The sequence below is a fragment of the Plectropomus leopardus genome, chromosome 12, assembly GCF_008729295.1.
Source record: "Plectropomus leopardus isolate mb chromosome 12, YSFRI_Pleo_2.0, whole genome shotgun sequence".
Classification (NCBI taxonomy): domain Eukaryota; kingdom Metazoa; phylum Chordata; class Actinopteri; order Perciformes; family Serranidae; genus Plectropomus; species Plectropomus leopardus.
In genome coordinates, this window is record NC_056474.1 from 18,337,045 (window position 1) to 18,361,980 (window position 24,936).

The 24,936-nt window shown below is 38.9% G+C and overlaps 2 protein-coding genes across 2 annotated transcripts; both read left to right on the forward strand.

Annotated features, from left to right (window-relative positions):
• The first annotated feature begins 2,344 nt into the window (after positions 1-2,344).
• Positions 2,345-24,118, forward strand: LOC121951265 (nicotinamide/nicotinic acid mononucleotide adenylyltransferase 1-like). The gene is made up of 10 exons (XM_042497530.1): positions 2,345-2,487; positions 4,729-4,912; positions 7,669-7,754; positions 10,161-10,562; positions 14,581-14,759; positions 16,064-16,165; positions 21,239-21,389; positions 21,886-22,064; positions 23,657-23,758; positions 23,954-24,118. The coding sequence occupies exons 1-10, from the start codon at positions 2,376-2,378 to the stop codon at positions 24,005-24,007; spliced, it is 1,551 nt and encodes a 516-aa protein (XP_042353464.1). The 5' UTR covers positions 2,345-2,375; the 3' UTR covers positions 24,008-24,118.
• On the forward strand, positions 13,988-18,762 carry rbp1.1 (retinol binding protein 1, cellular, tandem duplicate 1). The gene is made up of 4 exons (XM_042497972.1): positions 13,988-14,116; positions 14,581-14,759; positions 16,064-16,165; positions 18,155-18,762. Exons 1-4 carry the CDS (start codon positions 14,044-14,046, stop codon positions 18,203-18,205), a joined length of 405 nt encoding a protein of 134 aa, XP_042353906.1. The 5' UTR covers positions 13,988-14,043; the 3' UTR covers positions 18,206-18,762.
• Positions 24,119-24,936: the final 818 nt, after the last annotated feature.

Sequence of the window (24,936 nt, forward strand, 5' to 3'; positions counted from 1 at the left end):
AACCTTTCTCCAGCAGGGGTCGCACTTCAGCAGGGTGTTCTGTGCGGAACCATCGAGTAACAGCTCCTCAGCACTGGGGAGCAGGATCAGTGTGACACACGTACCAAACAATGTGTGTAAAAAAAAAGAAAAGGTAAACAAACGATTTATTATACCTACCTTTATACTTCATGTTTTTTGCACCGTGACAGTTTCATTAAACTGCTGCTCAGCTTCATTTATCAGTCATTTGAATGTCTGTTTGTCGCTTCGCACGTAGTTTGGTCCGCTAGGCTAATGAAGGTTAGCTGCTCGTTCAATGTCAAGCTGTCTGCTGAACGATTTTGGATTTGCTTGTTGTCCTCTGGCTTTAACTGCACTGTAACAACTGACAAAAAAACTCTCAGCAGTTCATAGCTGCTACGTCTTACAGCTGTGAACTTGGAGCTGAACTGCGAGAGACGACAGTTTCTGGTCTGTTGCATGTAGCATGCACCTGTCAAAACCTCCGAATCAAAAAATTATTTTGTTTTTTTTAAAGGAGGTAGCTTAACATGTGATTTAGAGTCAAAGGCGGTGAACATCGTACACATTCAACAGTGCATGCACTGTTGTCAGTTGTGTTGTCATACGAGGTCAAAATTTACAGCTTTAAGTTGTTTTTTTCAGGGCACTGTTATTATCTGCTTTATCTCAGTACATAAATTGCATTCAGTGGAGGAGCAATGTCTCTTTTCAAAATCAAGTAGAAGTCATTGTGTCAGTCAGTCAGTAAATACTTAAGATAATCATTTTCTTTGAATAGCACTTTTCTAGCGAGGAGCATTAACTGAAAAACAAAGTGCAATTAGAACAATAATAGGACACTATAACACCACATACATAAAGTCCTATTGATGCACTAAAAAAGGCTTACGAACAGTTAAAAAAGTCATGCAAATCCGTCAAACAAGAAAAAAATAGAAGATCAAATATTAAATAGGAAACATTACTATCTGGAAGAGCTGTATTATGCAAAAAGTACATTTAGGGGTCACACAGGAAGACAACTAGGGTTGCAACAGTGTACCACTTCCAAAGTATCCCATGTTATTAAAACTGACAGCTATCATACCGTGTACATTTGCTTATCCACTGTATTGGAAAAAAATGCAACTGGATGGAGACTCTCCTCATTCTTTTACATTTATCTTCAAAAGGAATACTTTTAATACATACGTCCATAAAGAAAGGTTTAAAGTTTCAAGTACAATAACATGTTTGGATACAGTGATATGTGAAACCATGATATTTTCATATGAAGTAATTGTTCCATGAAAATTTCATATTGTTGCAACCCTAAAGACGACACTATATTATAAAGTGTATGTAAAGTTAACCAGGTAAACGTTTAGTGCGTAGGATTTAGTGGCATTCAGTGGTGAGGTCACAGATTGCAATCACCTTAAACTTTTTCCGTGGGCCAAGTGTGCAGGAGGAACTACAGTGGCCGATGCAAAAACGCTACAACAAGGATGGCTTTATCTAGAGTCAGTGTTTCGTTTGTCCATTCTGTATGACTGTAAACACAACATGGCAGACTCCTTGTAAGAGGACCTGCTCCGTATGTAGATATAAACGGGTCATTCTCACGTAAAAAAAAACCCCAAAATGATTCTTAGTTTCAGGTAAGTATATATAAAAAATCTAGTTATCAGTATTATATTCAGTTTTTGCCAAATTATCCCCCTAAATTCTGCACACTGGACTTTTAACCAACAAATTCAATGTTTGCAGTGAAATACGTTCTTTAAATGATGGCTGCGTACCTGCCGAAGAGGCTGGTTGAATTGAACCATCTTCCCAGCCAATGTTTGGAGGAGGGTTGGTGTTAATTTCCCTCTAGACTCTCTACACATTCATGTACACATTAAAATTAAAAGCCACTGCAGCTGCTCCCCTCCTCTGGTGTCTGACTCTAGCGAAACGCTGCCACATTTATTGTTGCCAATGTTTCTAACAGCTTTTGGTGTCCCAGTGATAAATGAGCAGAAAAAAATGTTATGGGTTGTTCTTTGGGGCCACAGATACTAATGCTGAGCTCATATATTGTAAGGTGCTTTGGTATTAAACCAAAAAAAAAAACTAAAACCAAATGACAAATTGGTTGTTAACGTAAATGCAACTAAGGCGAAACCCTCTGCAAAATGGTACAGCAAGGCAGGTACTTAAAAATAAAAATGATTTGTAGATATATCAAATTTTCTTGCACAGTGTCCTGCAGAAAGTTCAAGAAGAGGACACACTAATGTTAGCTTTCTTTAGTTTTCTCACCTTTGCATCAGATCATCATAATGTTGATAACTCTTTGTTTTCCTTCAAGGTTTTTTGACAGCGGTGTGAGGGTGTAAACCAAGATGGCCACCCGCCGTGTTCCGCTCGTCTTGCTCGCCTGCGGCTCCTTTAATCCCATCACCAACCAGCACATGAGGCTGTTTGAGCTGGCCAGAGACCACATGCACAGCACAGGTCAGATCCTGACATCACAGACACTGAGCATTTATGTGTTTATTTTGTCTTTCCGAATAATCTTCAGGGTCAAAGCAGCTCCCGTAAAAAACAGTATATGTATTATTATTTATATGAACAATGTTTCCAGTGTCTGTGTATATTAAAAGAGGTAGCTCACACTGATGAACCTCACAAGAAATATGACCCCACTCTGCAGCTGTACAGAGATTTTTAAGACTCTAGCTCATTGGTTTTCTTTTATGGCCTTACAAATTTACGGTTTGGTCCAGTTTCCTCACTTTCATCAGCCTCGTTTCCAGCAGCAGCAGGCAGCGTTTTCCAGCAAACAAACTTCAATAAACCTTCTGTCTGACCTGTCCAGCACCAAGCAGCAGCCTCACAAAGTTAGAGACAAGCTGGAGAAGAAAATTGAGCGCCTAGCAACGTAAAGATGCAGATTTTTGTCTCAGGAGTTGTTTTAATACAAAAACTCAAAGGAAAATTAGGTCAACATAAACACCCTCTAATGAATGTTAATGTTGCTTTGTGTCCTGCTGCCGTGAAAGTAGGGTATTTGTGAGCGCATTAGCCGTAACAACTTAAAACGACAATAGCAGGGCTTTGTTTTCAGCTTGTTGTGTTGCCCTTCTGCCCCCTAGTGGCCCAAATATCAATGAATGCAGTTTTAAATGCCCCACATTCTTGTCTGTTTGCATTACTACAGACAACAAGAAGAATTAATACGACACATGTATTAAGTGTTCACAAACATTCATTTTGTTTGATGCTGCAGAGACCTAAGTTGCTCTACTTGTTGTTCTTCTCTTGTATAAGTGAAAAAAATATCCCTACGCTGTATGTGTCTGTTGTCATGTGCTGCCACGCAATGTAGTCATGTAACAACCATGTAAGCAAATACCTCCAAAGCTGCTGAGCATAAGAGTACGGGGCTGGTCACATGGTCACAACAGCATCATTGTACCTGAAGAGTTAAACTGGTCCTGAGTCAGCTTTCTCAGTCTAAGATGCTTTATGAATAAAGTGCTCAGTGCAGCATTTCAGTGGGCGGGAACTTAATGCTCTTACAGTTTCCCTTGGACCCCTTCACCTGTAACACGTCAGCTGACTAGTTTGAAAATTACTGTTAGCTGCGCACAGGAGCTGTTTTTATTCTGCTGAATGTTTGTGCTACAGAAGATAATCTATGTGTTTTTAACCCGTTTTTAAATGCTAGAATTAGCCCAATTTGCTTCTGTCGAAATTTGAATTGTCAAACATTTAGTCGGATCCACTCCTTATAGCAGTTTCTATACTCTTCATATTGATTACACAGTTTGGTACTTTACATCGTGTGACTTCATCACCCATGTTAATCTAAATTGCTTTGGTGTGAGTTGCAGAGTGTTGGAGAAGTCAGTCACAGAGATGTCTGACTTCTCTCAAATATAATGGAACTAGATGGCTTTGTGGTGCTCAAAACGCCAAAAAAGATTAAATTAAAAAATTCAACAACCATGTCTCATTCCAGAAATCATGACCAGGCTACATAGATCTTGTTGTGAGCAGTTTCATGTATGAGCTGTTTTCTTTCTACCACACCCACCTACTGTATCACTGCACAGAAGGCAGCGTAAGTCAACCGCTAGCTCACCACTGAGGTAGCTGTTGTTACAGTTCAGCTGAGGAGGACGCCGTTAATGTTTACTGCTTGCGCTATCACTAGCATGAGCCTCTCGTCCATGAATAGATGCACAATTCCTTCTGCAAGGTGATACAGTCTGCAGGTTTCATTAGGTAGAAAGAAAATAGTTCCTGCATGAATCTGCTCACAACAAGGTCTGTGGATTATCATCAGTAGCCGGGTCAAGATTTCTGGAAAGAAACGCTGCTGTTGAGGTTTTCAAATGTATTTTTTTTGGCGCTTTGAGCACCACTAGCCGAGTGACATCCAATCCTATCGCATTCTAGAGAAGGCGGATATCTCTACAGCTGATATCTCCAACACTCAGCATTTTACACCAAACAATCTAAATTAATGAATACTACTATAGGTAAGGGGAAATTATGTATATTTTTATTTGGGGGTGAACTGTCCCCTTAAAAAGAAGAAGATTTCTCCTTACATATGAGGTATGACAAAGCACTGATAATGTTACCATCCATATCTTAGAGATAACTGTATCTACTGATTTATATTCTGTTTCTGTATCAGCTGTCATGACCCAGAAAAACTGTATTAATCTTCTTCTCTCCCTTCAGGCCTGTACCAGGTGGTGGGTGGCATCGTGTCTCCAGTGAGTGATGGATATGGAAAGCAAGGCCTGGTACTGGCTAAGCACCGAATTGCTATGGCAAAGCTGGCTCTCCAGAGCTCCAACTGGGTCACTGTTGATCAATGGGAGAGCCAGCAGCCAGACTGGACGGAAACTGTGGTCACCATGAGGTATAAAACAAGTTTATAGCAACATAAGAGCTCACACTGCTTTGTTTGAAAAAGAAGAAACTGTGGGGTAATATCATCCTCTGGTCCTTTTGTGCTGTCACCTTGTGTCTGCAGCTAGTCATTAGTTTTGGGACCTTATTACCAATACAGGTCATGAAAAACTGGAAAAGTCATGGAATTTCACAATCACATTTTCCAGGCCTGTAAAATTGATGAAATTATTAAAAATCATTAAAAGTTTTGGGGAAGTCAAGGAATGTTGTTGCATTTAATAAAATAAATTAAGAACGTATGGTAATTTTCCAAGGATAACCTTCAATATTATGTATCTTGACAAATACATAATTGTTGTATCTCTATCTTCATGTGCCAGGTAGCTGAAAGAGTTCAAATCTGATATGTTTTAAACCCTAAGCAGGTGCAGCAAGAAAACAGATTATTATGGGTCCTTTAAAAGTCATAGAAAAGTTTTGTATTTTTGTCAAAAAAATGTGTGGGAACCCTGAATCAAGCACATCTTGTTCCCAGTTTATATTTGCCACTCAGTAGCTGCTATTTGTTTCTATTAGCTTTTACTGTGTCTTCTTACGTCCCTCATCATCCAAATATTTTTTTGCCCACACACCATGCACATAAACATCGAGTACACTCACCCACAGGAAGAGAAACGAAAAATGAAAACGTGAACAAGGTCACATTTAGCCATATCCGATGTCATTTTGTGTATACATGTATACATTTGTATATAACTACAAGCTTACAGGCCTACATGGCAAATACACAGTAAATACAGCATGTATACATAATATGCATAATAGGCATATTCTGAAAAATATTTTTGACATTTGGAGTGGCATGTGAAGAGAAACAGAGCAAAAAGGATAGTTATACACACATTGCGTAGGTGCAAGGCTTCAAAAAACTTTCCCCAAGAGAAACAGAGCACCCAAACTATTACTTATCTTAGCCCTGTTGTAAATACAAATGGACAAAAAATAATAAATACAGAAACAGTGAAAGTAATTGGTGCAGAACAGACACTATACATACTGTTGTCTGAAACCAGATCACAGATGGAGAGGAAGTTTTTCCCTGGACCCTGAAGTGCATTTCTTATTGTCTCTAACAGTATGAATTGCATCAGGTCTTTCAACCAACGACGCTTTCGCTGGATTTGTTGATTTCTTCTCAGCGCAAGCAGTGTTGTAAAAGCAGAGGTGTTTTTATGTCTTTTCTTTATTATAGAATTTTTCTGTCTGTGATACCAAATATAGCTGCTGCTGCTGCTGCTGCATTGGGAAATCAATATAAAGTGCTCCTAAAAGTGTTTTAAAGATCCAAGACCAGTGAGTTGCCAAAGCAGGGCATTATCAAAATATATAGGTTAAAAATACAGTTACTGTTATGAAAACTGTCAATGAGGCAGCACTGATCAAACATTGAAACAAGGCACTGTTACTGCATTGTCTTTTTCTGGAAAGAGACTTTGCTGTTTAGTTTTTTCAATTAAAAAAAAACTTTTTTCTTCTTCTTTTTTTCAATTTTTTCTTTCAGTGTTTCAGTTTTTCAGTTTTTCTTTTTGTCCCTTTGAGCAAGCCAAGCACCATCTAGTTAATTCTATTGTAGAGAAGTCAGACATCTCTACAGCCGATATCTCCAACACTCAGCTGCTCACACCAAAACAATTTAGACTACTAAATAGCACCACAGGTAAGAGGTAAAAAAATATATATATATTGTGGGGTGAACTGTCCCTTTCAGTTGGCCGGGGTTTTGCGACATCTGTCTTAACTTGCGTCTGTGTATTTTAGCACGTCTTGCTTTGAAAAAGTGATGTAGAACTCTGCTGACATGTCCTAGTTTTACCACAGCACCAGCAGAGCTCACAGCGATGTACTCTCCTTTGCTGCTCCTCTGCCTGCACCGCTTCTTACCAACTTCAAGTGCTTATATAACAGAGTGTTGCCAGGTTCTGGCCTCTTGGGTGCCGCCAGACTAGACTGGACCCGTGTCAGGTCTGGGTTTTTTCATGAGGTGAAATCAGGGGCACCGGCTGTTAAACTCTCGGGCAGAGTGAGGATGGTGTTGATGCAGAAAGCTGTCTGTGACATGAAGACGGGTGAAGAGAGGCCTGCGTAGGTGATATGAATAAGTCTTTTTTAAGAAATGTATTTGCAGATGGCTCTTATCAAGGGGTTTGGCCCAGAGGAATGAAAGTATTATTGCACACACCCACTGCATGTCATTTATGTCATGTGCACATACCATGTTGAAGATTACTTTAGAAAGATATCTTACGCTTGCATCATTGAACTTTTTACGTTTCATTCTCTGCTCCTTCCCTGCTTCGCATTTCTCACAAATCCCCTCGAGTGTTTGCGCAACACGGGTGCTGATCAAGGCATGAAGAGGTCTGTTGTTGACCAGAGGCTCACACACACGCACACACAAGCAAATAACACCTTTAAGAAGCTTTACTTGAAACGAGTTTTCCTTCCTCTGTGAGTCATCGATATTTCTCTTTCTTCTAGTTCAGTTTGTTCAGGCTTTATTGGCGTGATTGATGTTTAGATTGGGAAACATGTTGCCAATGCGCATGCATAAACGGAGCAAGGCAAATAAATGAATACACAGTTAGCTGCTGGTAACAACAGAAGATGAAAGGAGGCAAGACCCAAAGACAAATCTATGTATTACTGTTTCTGAAATTAAAGAAATCCATTCTCAGTCGCTCTTTCTCTGTCATTGTTGGGCAGGTATCATTATGGACGTATCCTGAAGGAGTACGAGCAGAGCGCAGGAACGCACAGTGACTCCAGTGGAAACAACACTCCCCTTGCAAGTAAGAACCTCTTACTCTTGTGAAGTTGGGATCAGCTTAATAACCTTTGACCTTTGACTGTTTCAGGCATTTCAGATGTGGTTTTAATTCTTGGGATGGTAATGTTGGTTGGTCAGTTAACATAGATTTCCATGAATTTTTGTACAGATATTTATGTGAGGAGGATGAATAGTTCCTTTGGTGATCCCTGTTTTTTCATTTAGAGCCACCAGCATGTCAAAGTCTGTCCATTACTTTGGTTTATACTCAAATACCTGCAGAGCTAATGACATTAAACATCAGCCTCAGCTGCACTTTATATTTAGTGTTAATTAGCAAATGTTAAAATGTTAACAATATTTTTTTAAGAAAGCCCTCAAACAGAGTAAAGGCCTTTTAGGGTTAAGGATCTGAATCATTTCCACATAATGTGCCTGTGTTTAACACGTGCAAAGTAGAAGCAGAATGGTGCTTTGCGGTCCTGACTCACAGTGGTTAAAGAGTATTAGGTATGGATTTAGTACTTTGAAGACTTTGTGTGGTTGCATGCATGCGTGCATGTGTGTAAATGCTCCAAGAGCGTATAAACTCACAAATACATAGATGTAGTTTATGTGAACATGATGGCTGTTGTGTAACTGAAAGCTAACCAATCAGTATTCAGGAACGTTTTCCTGGATTATCTATGATTTATCAAACACATTCACACGAGTGTTTGTTTGGGCCCTACACAACACTGCATTAGAACATGTTTTATTAAAAAGAGAACTATGGATAAAAATAGTCATGAGAACAGTCATTAATTAAGCGGACAAGATATGTGTTTTTACAACAAAATAAAAAGTTATTTTCTGTTTTGGTCTCCTTTTCAGTTCACTTTATGTCGAGCCTTTTAAACACAAGTCACAGTTCAATTTGAGTTTTACAGAAAAGTTGAACTCCCAGAGTAACTGGTGTTGTTGTGTTGTGTTTTAGCCTCCAGCAACATGAATATCTAAGCTGTGTAATTTTTAGAACTAGGAAGTCAGTTTTTGTAATGTTCAGACTTTTCATTTGCCTGCTCCAGACTCAGAATATTCACTTATTTTGTCCTCGGTATTAGCATCAGTGATGTCTCCAGTTTTTGAATTTTTCTCCTCAACAGTATGAGCTCTCTGTGAGGAGACGGTGATTTCATATGGGATTGCCATTTTTGTAGCTTGATTGTGAATCAGCCAGTTGGCACACACTACTGGACGGTTTCCATGAATGAAAAACTATCAGCACTTGAGGATTATCTCACTTTCTGCCATCGTAATTGCTCTGAAAAATATCAACCATTCACAGAATGATTATTTGTGGGTAAAATCATTACAAGGGAATCAGCGATACCAGACCCCAGTGACTGATCAGTGGATAATACCTTGTGAAGATAAAAACAAAGGATTCAGCGATCTGAGTTGAACGAGCCTGATGTTATTGCAGTGTGGCATTTTTTACATCAACAAGCATCAAAGTATCTGAGGCTACATCCACACTAATGCGTATTTGTTTTAAACCGCATGACAATTGCTACGTTCACGCTTAGCATCCAGACTACTCTGGCATTTTAGAACCTCTACAATACTTTTGAAACGCTGCCAAACCTGCTTCAGTTTTAAACCTCTGGGGATGTGTTTTATCTGGACACGAGAAACAGAGACTTTTGAAAACAATGACACTCATGTTCGTCCCCCAACTGGGACTTATTGGTCACGCCTTGTCAAGCGAAAACATAATAGGTAGGTCAGAAAAGATTTTTATGATGTTTTTTTGGGGGTGTTGTTGTCACTTTGATACTCCTTTCTCAGTACAGCAGCTTCCTCTATGGATAGCACAACTCTGATAAGTCTTGCTTTGAGATGTCTCCAAATCTGTTTTCTGCCACCTTGATGGCTTCATAGTCATGTTACTCTTAGTAAGAGTAACACGCATGCCCAGTGGACGTGAATGGTATTTGTTTTTTTGGCGTGATGATATAGAAATATTTCTGAAAAGAGTGTGTGAGGCCACACTGCACTTGTTAAAGGTCCAGTGTGTTCAATTTAGGGGCAACTTCTTGCAGAAATGCTATATAATATTCATAAAGATTTTTTCATCAGTATATAATCACCTGAAAATAAGAATTGTTTTGTTTTTGTTACATACGGAGGGGGTCCTCCCTCAAAGAGTCCGCCATTTTGTTTCTATAGTAGCTCAGGATGGACAAACCAAACACTGGCCATTTGCATTTTCGTGTCAGCCGCTTTAGTTCTCCTACATGCTTGGCACACTGGAGACATTTCAGTTATGCAAACTCAATGCTAGATGCCACTAAGTCCTACATATTGGATCTTAAAATATTCAAAGCTAGCCTGGTTAGTAAAAAGCAGCCGTCCTCCTCACATCTTATTCCGCCTCTCACCTCAGGCCCGTGTCCACAGTTGAAGCTCCTGTGTGGAGCTGATTTCCTCGACACTTTCGAGGTCCCTGGCCTGTGGCTGGACGAACACGTGGAGGAGGTGGCCGGACGTTTCGGCCTCGTCTGTGTTAGTCGAGGGGGGCTTCAGCCGGAGCAAGCTGTGCACAAGTCGGACACGCTCTCACGCCACCGTCAGAACATTTTCCTCGTGAGGGAGTGGGTGAGGAATGAGACGAGCGCCACCGAGGTCCGCCGGGCCCTGAGACACAATCTCAGTGTGAAATATCTGATCCCAGACTCTGTGATAGAATATATTCACCAGCACAACCTCTACACGGAGGACAGCGAGAGGAGAAATGAGGGCACAGTGCTGAGGCCGCTCATCAAACAGGCACAACGGCCAGTGAAGAGTCTTGATGACTGATAGAGGAACTGCTGCAGCGCTGAGCTGAACATTGGCCCTTGAAGTGTGAATTCACTCACAGATCAGTGCTTCTCTTCAGGGACAGGAGTCTGTCTTAACTTCCACTGGACTGCAGCGTGATAGAAGTTTGCACAAAGAACCACACATTAGGTGTTTTCCAGGCATTGCTTGTTTTCAGTAGGAAGCATCTTCACAGTGCAGTGGTGTCTTTAATCGTACCCACCAATGTTGCAAATACTGAGCCTCATCTTTATGCCAAGGTGTCAATAAGCATTTGTTTGTTAAAAGTTTTCATCCTTTGTAGTTTTACATATTTCACAGCTTTGCAGAGTTGAATAAATTGAAATGAAATTGCATATATTTTAAGTACTTGGTGTCTTTTCCTTGTTGCTGTATAAATATATTAATAATAATCAGGATTTTAGAAATAATGAGGTCATGAGTCCCTCCAATAACCCAAATCCCACATGCAGAAACACACACAAAAAACCTTGTCTACTCGGGTTTTGGTTTAGTGACATCATTCTAATATATTTCTAAAAATAAATATCAGACTTTGTCAGAGATAAAATAGATCTTTGACTTTTTTTCCTCTCATCTCTGTCCTTGATGTTTACACAGTCTACCAACCTTTATTAAAACAGATAGCATTCAGTGTCTGACATTAAGATATATTAGAAAATAAGACCTTTAAAACTGAATCATATGAGCACAAAATTAATTTTATTCTCAGATAGCAGTTAAGGTAGAAAGCAGCCAAAATCAAATCATATCATGAAAGAAACAATTTTTGTGAAACATAGTTCAAAGTGCAAATTTCTATTAAGATGTTTTGGAACTGTCATGTTTTTGGGTTTTTTTTTTAATGTGACACTAGTCTTAATCAGGGGTGAAACCTACGGTCTGTGGGTCAGAACCGGCCCATCAAAGGGTCCAGTCTGGCCCACTGGATGAGTTTGCAGACCTAATATTGATCCATTGTAAATAGGTGCCAGATTTCAGGACCAACTTAAACAGAGAAGCCAACTTCATGTAAAATGCTGCTTCAGAGGCTTTTCTACCCTGAACAGAATACAGTTCTCTGAAAAAACGATGAATACTCATATTGTGGTCATATTAAAAGATATAGAACACTGTGCAAAATATTGTCAATCAGCAGCTTTAGCACAAAAGAATCTGTAACAATAACTGTGAAACCCTAATGCTTGTTTGTAAGGTAGTGGATATCTTAACCTGCTTCTTCCATAGCTTCCACTTAAGTTTGGTATGGTGATGCCAACATTGATACACAGGAGAGGAAATATGGAAAATTGTGTGTAATGACAGTGACTAGTGGACTGACTGAATGTGAAACTGAAGCTGAGACATACAGTATAGTTGACATTGCACTTATTTTTCAGTAGACAGCTCAGGCTGTTCATCATCTGTTCTTTAAATGGATGAACATTTTCAGAAAGTACTTCTGTACACTAAAAGAAAGCAAAGGGGCTCAAAGTGTCAGCACCCCCAAGGTCTTTACGTGCAAAATGTCACAAGACATGGGCGAAACAACCATAAAGAAACACAAAATGACTACTAAAAGACAAGACAAAACAAGACCATTAAACCATTAAAAGAGATAGAACAACCATAAAGAGATGCAAAAAGTACTAAGATATGAAAAGGAGGATATACAATGTGACTACAAAGAGACTCAAAATGACCCCAAACAAACATTAAATGACTACAAAGAGACACCAAAGACACCAGAGATGCAAAACATCTACAGAGATGCAAAATATCTGCAAAGTGACCCCAAAAGACTCACAATTAAAAGAGGTAAAACAACAACGATACACAAAATTACTACCAAGAGATGCAAAGTGACTACAAAGCGATAACAATATGTTTACAAAGAGACACAAAATGATGACAGAGATTTAAAATGAAAATTTAAAACTAAGAGATACAAAAGGACCACATAGATAGGTAAAACATCTCAAAAGACGAGGAAAACAACCACAAAGACAAAAAAAAATGACCACAACAGACACAAAACAACTACAAAGACACACAAAGAGACTCACAACACAAAAACAACATGAGATGCGTAACAACTCCTAAGAGATGCAAAACAAAACAAAAAAAGAGGCTAAACACACTATAAAGTCTGTGTAGTAGTGTTGGTGGGGCCTTCTGCATGTTTGTGACCAGCAGCAGCGACCCATTGTCTTGTAATCCTTCCTTTGGGTCTGGCCCACTTGAGATCAAAATGAACACTTCACCTAAACTGAATTTGACATCGGTAGTCTAAATGCTGTTCAGATGTGTCATTCTGGTGGAAAATACTGAAACTTTTATGTATGTATTCATTTTTTAAAAAAAACATCACCCTTTAAAATACAACCACGGGTGTATGTGTGTATATATTATATATATTAAATGATGTGCATCTAAATTACAACGTTATCCAACGTCCCATATGTGCGTTCTAAACTCTAGGAATCTAAACCGAATCCTGTTTTAAAAATTCTCTAATACGAAGATGCTCATTGGTGTCTCTTCTCTGCAGAAGCTTCCCAATAGCAATTCATTGCGGATCTATTCAGTTTCCCCATTATCATCCACACACTGTATCTGCGAGCCTGTATTTTTTTCCACCAAAGGATTTAAAGTAATCCTGACAGTTGCTCAGCTACAGGAGGTGTTCTCTCACTGAGGCCAATGGCTGAAAGCGCCACTGTGACTGATACTGACTGGCATCCTTTGAAAGACGGTGTGTGTTTCTGTGTGTATGTGTGTCTTTGTCTGTGTCCCAGTCAGTAAAGGATTTAGACAGTGGGTTTGCTGCAGCTGGCCCAAAAGAGAGATTATCAAATTAATTGAGTTATTTAGGCGAAACAAAAGATATGACAGTCCTATTGTGCTGCATTTAATTGTTTCAGTCGGATCATTTTAAGATCAGGTGATTCTTCTTTTGTAGTGAGCATATCATCCACACTGTGTGCTCCACTCAGACACATTCACACACTGATCTGTGTTTTGATAGATCTTTGTGGGATTTCACTCCATTACGCTGATTGTTGATGGCCCTGCATCATCATTAAAACCTCATCTTATACAACAGAAGCAGGCCAAATCTGCCACACGTGGAACTCCATAGAAGTGTGCTTGTGTCAGTTAATAAAGAAAGTGTATTCATCCTAATCCCACGCAGGCGGAGTAAGCACTACCCAACATAAAGCACACAAGTGTACTCTACATTATGTATGCATGCCGCATACAATATGTAGGGAAAGCGTGGGGAGGATTGAGGGGTTACGTGGTGCCAACCGAGGGAGGGAAGTGGGAGGTAATCGGATTAAAGTGAGTTTGGTTCAAATTGAGGCTTTTGACAGCAGGTTCTGCACTCGGTCACAAGTAGCCATCCACAGCGGACCTCTTCATCATTCACTGGGAGTAAGGAAAGCAGCAGAGCAACAGCCAACATGCCAGTTGACTTGAACGGATATTGGAAAATGATTTCCAATGATAACTTCGAGGAGTACCTCAAGGCTCTTGGTGAGTTTGTATTTGTAGAAGGGGAGAGTGGAGGACAGGCCTGGTAAAGATGAAAGCACTGAGCAAACATATCATCATCAGAGCTCTTTATAGCAATGTTGTTGCTTTGTAGACTATCCATATATTTTTACTTTAGGAGAGCAAGCTATCATTTTAGTTTTATATCTCACATTGTAGCAGTACAGTAATGAGAGAAATACAAAGTTGTTGTGATACTTTTTTTCGATACCATTAGTTTTAGGTAATAACTATATATTATTGCCAGGAATACTAGCCATTTTAAAAAGTTAAACTCAATAGAAAATTTCCATTTTACCTCAAAGTAAACAGCTGGATAGAAAAATGTCTGCTGTATCTAACCGTTTATAAAAAATGTTCATACATGTGTGTGTCTACTGCAAGAAAATGCCCTGCCTCTCCTCTCTCTCATTAATTTTCTACTTTCCCTGATCAACCGGTTGCAGATGTAAACGTTGCCATCAGGAAAATTGCCACTTTGTTGAAGCCTGACAAGGACATCACCCATGAGGGGGATCACATAATCATTAAAACCCTCAGCACCTTCAAAAACTACAACATGGACTTCTATGTGGGGAAAGAGTTTGAGGAGGATCTGTCTGGAGTGGACGACAGGAAATGCATGGTGAGCATTCGGAGCATTTCATCTTAAAGGTCCCATATGGCACTCATTTTCAAGTTCATACTTGTATTTGGGGTTTCTACGAAAAACATGTTTCATGCTCTAAGGTTAAAAAAAGACCTTATTTTCCTCATACTGTCTGCGTGAATATAACTGGTATCACTGTCTGTCTGAAACGCTCCCTTTTAGCACCTGTTCCTTTGAGCCCCCCCCCCCCTAAAAAATCCAGTCTGCTCGGTTTATGTGCTGCTAAATGTGCACTCTTGGTGTCTCTGCACCATCACTGCAGCTGTGGAATGACTGTAATGACATTAAAGCAGCAGTTTCTACTTTCATATAGTATTGTTGTAGAAGCAGAGTGGGGGTTTCGAGGACAATTTCATCAACTTCTGAGGTGCATGAATGAAGAATGTCTTGGAGAGGTCAAAGAGCTCCAGCAACATTTTTGAGCACAACTTTATATACTTCATTAATAAAGTTGTTCTCTAAACTATAAGTACTGCTGGAGCTCTTCATATAGTATTGTTGTAACACGACAACTTCGCAGAAATCCTGGCAGCTCCTTTAAAGGCACAGTTCCTGATTGCAGACTGTGTGCTTTTTTCTTTGGATTGAATGTTTAATACCTTCACAGCACTTATACCTGCTTGATAATAAAAGAAAAAGACATGGAAATGTGACTTTTTACAATATGGGATTTTAATGACCGTACACATGTTGCATTACTGTTTTAAACTTTTGCAAAACCTGTTAAACCTTCCCAATCTCCCATAAGTGCAAATCCTATAAACTGACTTTTCTCTGCAGCATCCCTCCAGACTATAATGAGCATATGGTGTGAAATTTTATACAAAACTTTACACTTTCTACTTACAAAACTTCCCTCAAACTTTTCATGCTTGTGTCGATGAATTGATGTAACGAAGACCAGTGTCAGATACTGCACAAGAAGAAGTGTAAGGCAGCAAAATAAGACTCACATTCTTTTAATCAGATTGTGTCCCTGAATACTGAATAGGATCAAAGATTATCTGTGGTCCCTCTTGAAAAAGCTTTTTTTTTGGTATGCTGATAGGCTGATTACAGATAAGCTGTAAGCTGTTTGGATGAGAGAAAAGGGTCACGTGCGTCTGTATGTGCAGATTTTATCAGAGTAATTATTTTTAATAGGGGCGCAGGAAGACTGAGCCTCTCGCTCAGCATATAAATATATAAATCTATATGTTCATGCATCCACAATTCAAGACCTCCATCTGTGCATCATGTATTATAATCCCATTTTCTCCTCGACTTGTGACCTCTTGCAGACCACCATCACCTGGGAGGGAGACAAGCTGGTGTGTGTGCAGAAAGGAGAGATTGAAGGAAGAGGCTGGACCCACTGGGTGGAAGGTGATGAGCTTCATCTGGTAAGAAAACATCAGCTCCTGCCATGAATATTAATGTATGCAATTCGAACACTTAAATCCAAATCCAAAATGCCTCTCAGCACTGTATGCGAGGTGCATATATTTTTACGTGTGATTCCCAAGAATAGGGCCACTGGCTTCAGCAGTAGTAACATTATACTGTGTGAGGTGCATGTGTAACTCATTTACTGCCAGGGAAATCATATTTTTTTCTGCATAAGGGAACTAGCTCTAAAAATGCTGTTTTCGGGGGAAAAAACAGCCTTGAATCTCAAGTGCGTCTCATTTATTTAGCATTTCTTTCTGTCACCATGAACTGTGATCCAGCACATATCAACATCAGCCACTGCCATGTTATTATCTTGACTCTTCCAAGCTAATTTCTGTTATAACTTCAATAACTTTTTTTCTACTCTGTGAAATTCAAAGTGCGGCCCAGTGTGGCCTGTAATGAAACCATTAGCATCTGAAAAGACTTTAAAGTAATGACTAGCACATTACCATTTTCATTAGCTCAGCATTATCAGATTTCCCTCTGTGTGATTACTGCTATCAAAGATAAGCAAAAACAATCTGCCAAATTATTTGGTTTAAGTGATGCCAACAGATGTTTTCAATCAGCGGCCATGAAATTAGTTATTAGTTAGAAGTTCCCAAGAGCTGGAGGAGGGTTAGAGCGTGGAGCAACAGTGGCCTCTGGTGGCAGAAATTATTTTGCAATGTGGATGCAAGAAGGAATATTGGAAAACTGTTCCTCTCCCTCAGAGATATGGTACCCAATGTGGGGGTCCCAACCCCACTAGAGGTCGCCAAAGCTTCACTTGGTTGTGAGGCTTCCTTGATAAAAGGGTGTAAGAATTTGTTTTTAAGTATAAACAGTGGGCTTATATCTCAATATTTTTATTCATTTATGCGAAGAAAACTAAAACATTTTTTAAAGTTTAGACTATTATTGAAATTATAACCCTTCAAATAAATATCACAGGATAAGGGCACAGTGAAGATCTGAACACAAACTATATTCACAGCGCCTTCACTGTCTAATCAACAACATTGTTCTTCATTGAAAAAATTCGCAGATAAATAACCAAAGACCTAAGAGAACAACGGCCAAGCTTTATGGAAAAGAAAAGCCTGACTTTGTCATCAGTATGTATGATAGTTAAAAAAAAAAAAACAATACAGACAGGGAGATGTATCAAAAGTTCCAAAAATATCACAATATCATAGATGTTATTGTGTTCACTATTTGGGTTAATTATACAGTTTATTAGTTGCTCTAATAGTTGTTGCATTGAATATAATATGAGGTAACCATAAAATATATCACTTAGTTAGCATTTATCAGTTTACAATAATAGAAAACGGGTCCCTTAATGAAAAATGTTGGGAACCACTGCAAGTACCTTAGATTATTCAAAACATTGCACATTCAAAGGTCATACATCCTTTACTAGTAACTGAACCATCCTCTGCTCCTCCCACCCAAAGTTAGTGTTGCTAAGTCAGACATTTCTTTTGTCTGTAATTGTATGATTCAGAGAAGACAGTAGGGTTTAGGATCTGTCATCCTCCTCCTGGCCATTCCTGTTGGTCAAAATTATATCCTGAGTCTAGTTAAAGGTCCAGTGTGTAAGATCTGGGGGGATTTAATGTCATCTAGTAAAAATAGATGAGGATTGCAGATTGATCTGACTACCACAGGTTTTCAGCAGAAATCACATTATCTGTAGATGTCTCCTTTCTGAAACAAATAGACCAGGATAAATAAAACTGGTAAAAAAAAACGTAATCAAGCAATTTCAACAACAAAAAAAAAAAAAAAACAGTACTTTTCCAAAACTCTCGACATGTAGGGGCTGTTAACTACAGTTGCCAAAGAAAAAGAAAAAACATGATCGACTCTATCTGGAGCCAGTGTTTGGTTTGTCATTTTTTAACTGCTGTAGAAACATGGCGAAAGTCAAAATGTTCTTTTATTCTCTGCAGGAGCTGAGAGCTGCAGGAGCTGTTTCCAAGCAGGTCTTCAAGAAGACTTAAGATGGCCCTTACTGAACGACACAGCGCTCCCGGCTGACATCGGCTCGACGACAGGCACATCCCATGCCTCAGATGTACCATCCCACTTCCCTTTGGTCTTTTCATACATCTCTCTATATGTCCATCCACCCATCTTTCCTGTTGTGCATATTATTTTCACAAAACACACATTTATATTTCATTAAAACTGTTGCCTTACTTTGTCAATCCAAAGGTCCGAGGCAGTGTGCACCATGTAGTATCACAACATGCAATACTGAATATCTGTCTCAGGGTCGGTGCTCTTTTAAGTAACAAGTTTAAATGAGTTGGAGGCATGCATACGAAATGCAACAGAATGAGCAGTGGGAAAGTAAAGGCAGGTAGTAAAGAAAAGAGAGTATCGTATTTTAATTTTCTTAATGATTGCTGTGGATGGAAATTTTTGAGGGCTGTAAACTTCCTTGGTACTGATGCTTAGTGTCCAGACTGTATATCAGATATAATGTGTGTATTTATCCCTCTCAGTTCCTTTGTGAATGTGCCAGTGATAGTGAAATGAATCAATCAATAAAGTAAGCAACACTCAATAATGTCATTTGTCTTTTTCTGAGTGTTTAAACCTGTAATTTCCTTTGCTAAACAGACTTGTTGGAAAAGGAAATGATGACAAACCATTTTAAATGATTGGAGTTTCACGGGTCAAAAGATCAGCTGTTTGAAGCTCCTTTCAAAATGCCTTTCCAGAAATGTGTGAGAATCTGAAGGCCTCTACTTGAGAATTTCAGGGAGTGAAGTGAAGCTTGCAGAGCTTCGGCCAACTTGAACCACGCTGTGCTCTGAATCAGCTAATCTGTCAGCTCACTTTGTGCAATGCCATCACCAATTGGGCTGTCTATACAAACTGTCCAACTCACTTGCTCATTCTTTGCTGCTGCTGCTGCTGCTGCTGCTCGCCCTGCTGTTCAGCCCTCTGCCACTTCTTGTGCATGCACGGCCTGCCACCACCCCTGTGTCTACCTGCGGAGCTCTGTTTATTTATGGTTCCCCAGGGGGTTTGTTATTGATCTCTCCCTGCTCTTGCTTTGGCTGGCTCAAAAAAATTATGGTCTCAGAGAGGGGTCGAAACGGTGTCTGGCGCCAGGGTGAAATCTGCATTTGCATTTATTCTCAATAAAACGTTTCTGCTAAGTGCAGGGGTGGTCTGACGGGAAGTCAGTAACTCAGCTATTATTTTTATCAGCAATCAACAGGCGAGCAGCTCAGTACAGGAGAGGATTTTTAGCCATTGTTTACTTTTAGTGCCTGTGCTTTCATAAAATAGGTTTTACTTAATGTTATCTCACTTGTGTGTTTGACCTTAACTGTGCAGAATGACATGTGGATGCATGTCAGATGGTTCATACCTCCATGTAAGCCATTAAAAACTTATAATGGACACCCTGTCTAACATCATTCCTTACTTATGGAGCAGGTCCTTGCCCATGTGGCCCGCTTTATTGATTCTACAGTAGCAAAGAAAAGACAAACCAAACACTGACTGTAGGTAGGGCCATCTGTGTTTTCACTGTAGTTCTCCTTCATGCTTGGCACATGGGTGAAGTTTCAGTTGGTTGCAAGCTGCAACCTCACCACTAGATGCCACTAAATCCTACACACCAGGCCTTTAAAGCTATAATCCTGAAGATAGATATTAGATATTATTCTTGGTTTAATTAGCAACACCTGTGGTCACTGGCAGTAATGCTTAGCACAATTTAATAAGACAAGCCCCAGAGCTCTATTAGAAAGGAGCCATATGTCAATCCTATTTATTAAACCTTGCAGTTTCCTTTAAATTTCTTGTGCAAACACACATCATTTGCATCCAGCCTGAGAACGGCAGACTCCGCCACTGACAATGCACAGCACAATATAGAAAGGTATCTAATGAGTGTAAGACAATTTAGACTCATTGCTATATTGCTATAGCTATATAAATAGAAACAGAAATTGCTGTTTTTATGATGAAAATGTGAATGGTTATAACATTTAGAACATTAAAATAGCAGCAAATAACAATCTGCTATGTAAAGATAATGTAGACTAATTACATCCTGAGCAGAGGGTCAAGTCATGCTACTTCTTGATGTGTTGCAATCCAAGTTTGTCTGTTTTTTGTGGTAAATGATCAGGTTGCATATGCATGTTAGTGCATGAATCCCTGTTTGTCTCTCCTACTGCTAGCCAATTGCTGTTACTCTGCGCTGTGTTTATAAGGCAATTTCAGGCAGTTACTGCTAATAATGGTCACAGCGTGATTGCAAAAGCATAGCCCCCATCCTCTAGTTTCCCCCAGGTTAACACCACCATAACTCTGCACTGTTGCTGTTTTTAGCACTGTTAGCTTCTAGCCGCTGAATCAGTTACCTCCATGTTGAGAATCATGTGCAGACAACCCTTGCTCTGACTCTGAATCACAGATATGTGCTGAATGTTGCATACAATTCCTGTAAACTTTAGGAATTAACAATATTTGAGAATGAGTAAACACTGGTCATGTCAAACAACATAATTGGACTTTTTGGAGAAAAGATAGCCAGATAGATGGATGGATGGATGGATACATTTATAGATAATTCCAAAATTAGTCACAAGTGCTGATTTTTTCTTTTTACAGGAATACCAGTTGAACTTAAGTAACCTCCATGCTCAAAGTTCGGGTTTTCTTGATTACCATGTGAACTTTCCACAGAAAAAGAACAAATAGAGAGAACACACTGTTGGCAGATGTTACAAAATAGCTTCTCCTGTCTGTACATTGTACAATGGCCATCACTGCATGCATGTGTGAGTGTGTGTGTGTGTGAGTGTGTGTGTGTGTGTGTGTGTATGTGTGTGTGTGTGTGTGGCATATGTCCTTCACAACCTCCACCATTGACCACACAAAGACTGAAAGAAACGGGTGAGTCTTCCCCCTCCCCCTCCCAAACAACTGCCCCTGCCAATCCCCTTCAAGCTATAAACTCACTTATCAATAGTTCTCTGCCCTCGTGCCCCCTGACTCATATAAAGACAGGAGGACACCCTGCACCTTCCCCCTCCGTACACCGTCTAAAGTCTACACACACAGCAGTGTCACCAGCTACCATCATGCCTGTAGACTTCAGTGGAAAATGGATACTGGAAACCAGTGACAACTTTGAGGAGTATTTAAAAGTGTTGGGTAAGAAACTTTTAATTTAGGTGGGTTTCATTTTGCTTTAGATGTTATGTGTTAAAGTAGTCTTTCAGGGTGATGTAACAGGTTGGACTAGCTGCACAAGTAACAAAACCATTAAGTTTCATGTTCTTTTAATCTTCAAAAGAGTGTTTGCGTCTTTATTATATTATTTAATTTAATCTGGAGCTAATGCAAAAATGTTTTTTCTGAGGCAGTTATTTCACCCCTGAATATTGGGTACACAACACCTACTAAAATTATTAAAATTTAAATACCGCCCCTTATCAACTGCATCACTTTTCATGGACATGATGTCTTGTTTTTTGGCATCACAAACAGAAATAAAGACTTACTTTTCCAAAAAGTAATGAAGTATACTCTAAGATTAAACACAGGATTGAGTAAAACTTTCCACATTACCACATAATTTGCTGTGAAATATAATTTATGTACAATAATCTGGCTCTTGTATAAGCAAGTCTCTTTATTTTGGTTCTAGATATTGACTTTGCCACAAGGAAAATTGCCATCTCCCTGTCTCAGACCAAAGTGGTCACCCAACATGGAGACAAGTTTGAATTCAAAACGCTGAGCACCTTCAGGAATTATGAGCTCGCCTTCACTGTAGGGGTCGAGTTTGATGAGTACACCAAAGGACTAGACAACAGAAACATCAAGGTGGGTTGATGGCTCATATGGAGTCTTTGAAGGGATAAGAGTCTGTTTATCTACTGAGTCAATATTTCCCATTTCTTTGTTGCTTTTGTGATAAAGAGGGCACGTTATCTACATGTCTACGTGGTAAAGATTGGTCTGTGGTCAGTTTGTGTAACATCAGGGCTGCAGACAAAACCTACAGTAGTGTGTTGAATTACCGGTGACAAGCAGAGATGAATTGTAACATTGAATTCCATGAGAGGGCACGCTTTCTGGGGCCCAGCTGCTACAGGGGGCCCATGGAAGCCAGCAATAATCATGTTCTCACTTTCACTTTTGTCGCTTTGGTAAAATGTAGCCTGTTTCATTATGAAAACTTCCTCTCCTGATTTTTTTTGTTAATGCAACAATTGCAAAAAAAAGAAAAACTGCAGGCGGTCAGCCACGAGATCTGATAAATGTACTGATCTAAACTAGGAGAGAAAGAGCATGTGCATGCTTTATTTATGAAAATAAAGTTGTTGTAGTGAGGGGCATGTGCACAATATCATACTGTGTTCATATTGTATCACAATTTGTGCAGTTTTTTCTCCATTAACCCTCAAACAAGGGAAACCTGACCCAGTTATTCTCTATACTTACATCTTAAGAAAACTTGTTTAATGTCTTTAGAGATTGTATGAAAAACAAAAAATAAGGCAAGGCATTTCTGTAGACTGGTCTGCCTTTAATTTTCTTACAAAATTCTACTTATCCTTAAATGAAATAATCTCCTAAAACCCCCTTTGGACCACCTGGAAAACAATTCAATCTCAAAGCTGGAAACACAGTTGTTTTTTCAACACCATAAAGTTGACTTTTTATGATTCTCACAGGAAAGCTACATGACCGACATATGCTGATCTTATAGAATATGATGCAGTTCTATAGATTAACCCTTTAAGAACCTTAATTCATATCAGTTGTTGATGCCTTTAATAACCATGTTAACCTCAGGGACCTGCGAAAATGTGTTTAATTTCTTCGAAAACATAGGAAAGATGCAATGAATAACTTGGCAAGAAATGTTCAGCAGATTGCAAGAAATTAGTGAAAGGTGACAAGAAACTGACTTGAAAATTTGCTGGGAGGTGATTATTAATTTTATTTATTAAAAATAGGGGAAAAGTGGGAAAATTACATTCATAATTCGAATGATTCTAAACTTAAAATTGTGCCACAGACAAAAATATTTTATTTTATTTTATTTTTGGCACAATTTTCAGATATTTTTCTTGAAGCATTTTATTAATTTCCTGCTCATTTTTGGCCCATTTCTTGTTGCTCATTGCTCATTGCTGTTGCTCATTGTCATTCTGGTATTTTGGGAAGAAATAAACTCACATTTCAAAGGGTTTAGTAAGATTTTTGAATTCAGGCCTTCTACTTGTAATGTTATAATGCTGTATGTGTACTTTTACTTAAGTAAAGAATCTGAATACTTCTACCTCTGGTGGCAGGCTCATCTGAAGAGGAAATTCTTTGCTGCAGTGTTAGGTCAAAAATGTTTTAAATATGCATTAAAGAATGAAAAACGTTCATTGTTAATGTGTGCACTGTATGTTATCTTGTAGTGTCTGGTGACCTGGGAGGGGGACAAGCTGGTGTGTACTCAGAAAGGAGAGAAGGCCAACCGAGGCTGGAAACACTGGATCGAAGGAGGCAAACTGTGCCTGGTGGGTTGGCAATATCTGTCATGATAATTAGATTTTTGTTGAAATATTTGGACTCCGCTGATGTATGAAAGAGGAATGTGTTGGATTAGTTGTAAGTATTGTGCAGCAAAATGTGATTGTTGCGTATGATAAGAGTAGTTTTATAACAGTTATTGCTCTCTTTTATTCTCTAATTTTTGCTCTTTCCTCCCACAGGAGCTGACATGTGAAGGTATAGTCTGTGTTCAGGTGTTCAAGAGGAAAGAATAGAAGGCAAATATCTGTTTTAGTTTTCTTGGTAACATGGTATTTGTTTGCTCCTCACTAAACTGTTTTCCCAAATGTATGAATAAAGTAAATAAAAGTGATTTTCAGACTAAATGTCATGTTGTGTTTTAAAAGAGTCAGTTCATCCCAAAATCAAAAATGCATGTTTTTCTCCTTACCTGCAGTGTTATTTGTTTAATTTATCAGTCTAGGTGGTTCTGGTGTTAGTTAGCAAGTGTTTGTGATATAAATATCTATTAGGGGTATAAATGACAATAAAATAAAATAAAAATAGATAAAATAAAATAAAAGGCATTACAATAAAATCTTTGGATGTAGAGGTTACAACTTTGATCTGTGCTCACATTAGTTACATGAGAAGAGAGGAGCGTGTATATTTCTGTGTCTGGAAAAGCTGATGCGACTGATGATAGGCCACTAGGCTACTATCAATGCTCTGACTGATAAACAAACCCAATAAACAAACTGTGATTAAGAGCAACACATTTAAGAATTGTATTTATTCTATAGTAAATCCATACCATGTGCATATTCCATGTTTAAAGTGCTTGTTTGTTCTCATTACATTTCTTGGTTAACTGGAAAAATTAGTTGGTAGATGATTTAGTGCTTTATTTGAATAATTCCCAACTCTCTTCACTTACTGGCATCAGTTTAACAGTTCTCTCGAGGGTGTGCATACACCTAGATGTTTAATAAAGGAATGAATAAAAGCTATTTGTAATCATAATGTGATGCTACACACTTATAAACCACACAGTTTGTAATATAATTGGTGCTTGTGAATACTGTTTTTTAAAAATGTATTCAACATATTCTTGTTACGACATAGCCTTCTTATAAGAATTACATTTCACTCAAGATTGACAAACCAATTATGCTAACAAGAAAGCTAAGATATGCTCATGCAT

What these genes read in the sequence shown, in the direction of transcription:
- LOC121951265 (XM_042497530.1), top strand. Translation starts at nt 2,376, where the DNA reads ATGGCCACCCGCCGTGTTCCGCTCGTCTTGCTCGCCTGCGGCTCCTTT. An exon ending in GAAACTGTGGTCACCATGAG is followed by an intron (nt 4,913 to 7,668) that starts GTATAAAACAAG and finishes ATTGTTGGGCAG; the next exon opens with GTATCATTATGGACGTATCC. An exon ending in AAGGTGATGAGCTTCATCTG is followed by an intron (nt 16,166 to 21,238) that starts GTAAGAAAACAT and finishes ACTCATATAAAG; the next exon opens with ACAGGAGGACACCCTGCACC.
- rbp1.1 (XM_042497972.1), top strand. Translation starts at nt 14,044, where the DNA reads ATGCCAGTTGACTTGAACGGATATTGGAAAATGATTTCCAATGATAAC. An exon ending in GGAGTACCTCAAGGCTCTTG is followed by an intron (nt 14,117 to 14,580) that starts GTGAGTTTGTAT and finishes AACCGGTTGCAG; the next exon opens with ATGTAAACGTTGCCATCAGG. An exon ending in TGGACGACAGGAAATGCATG is followed by an intron (nt 14,760 to 16,063) that starts GTGAGCATTCGG and finishes GACCTCTTGCAG; the next exon opens with ACCACCATCACCTGGGAGGG.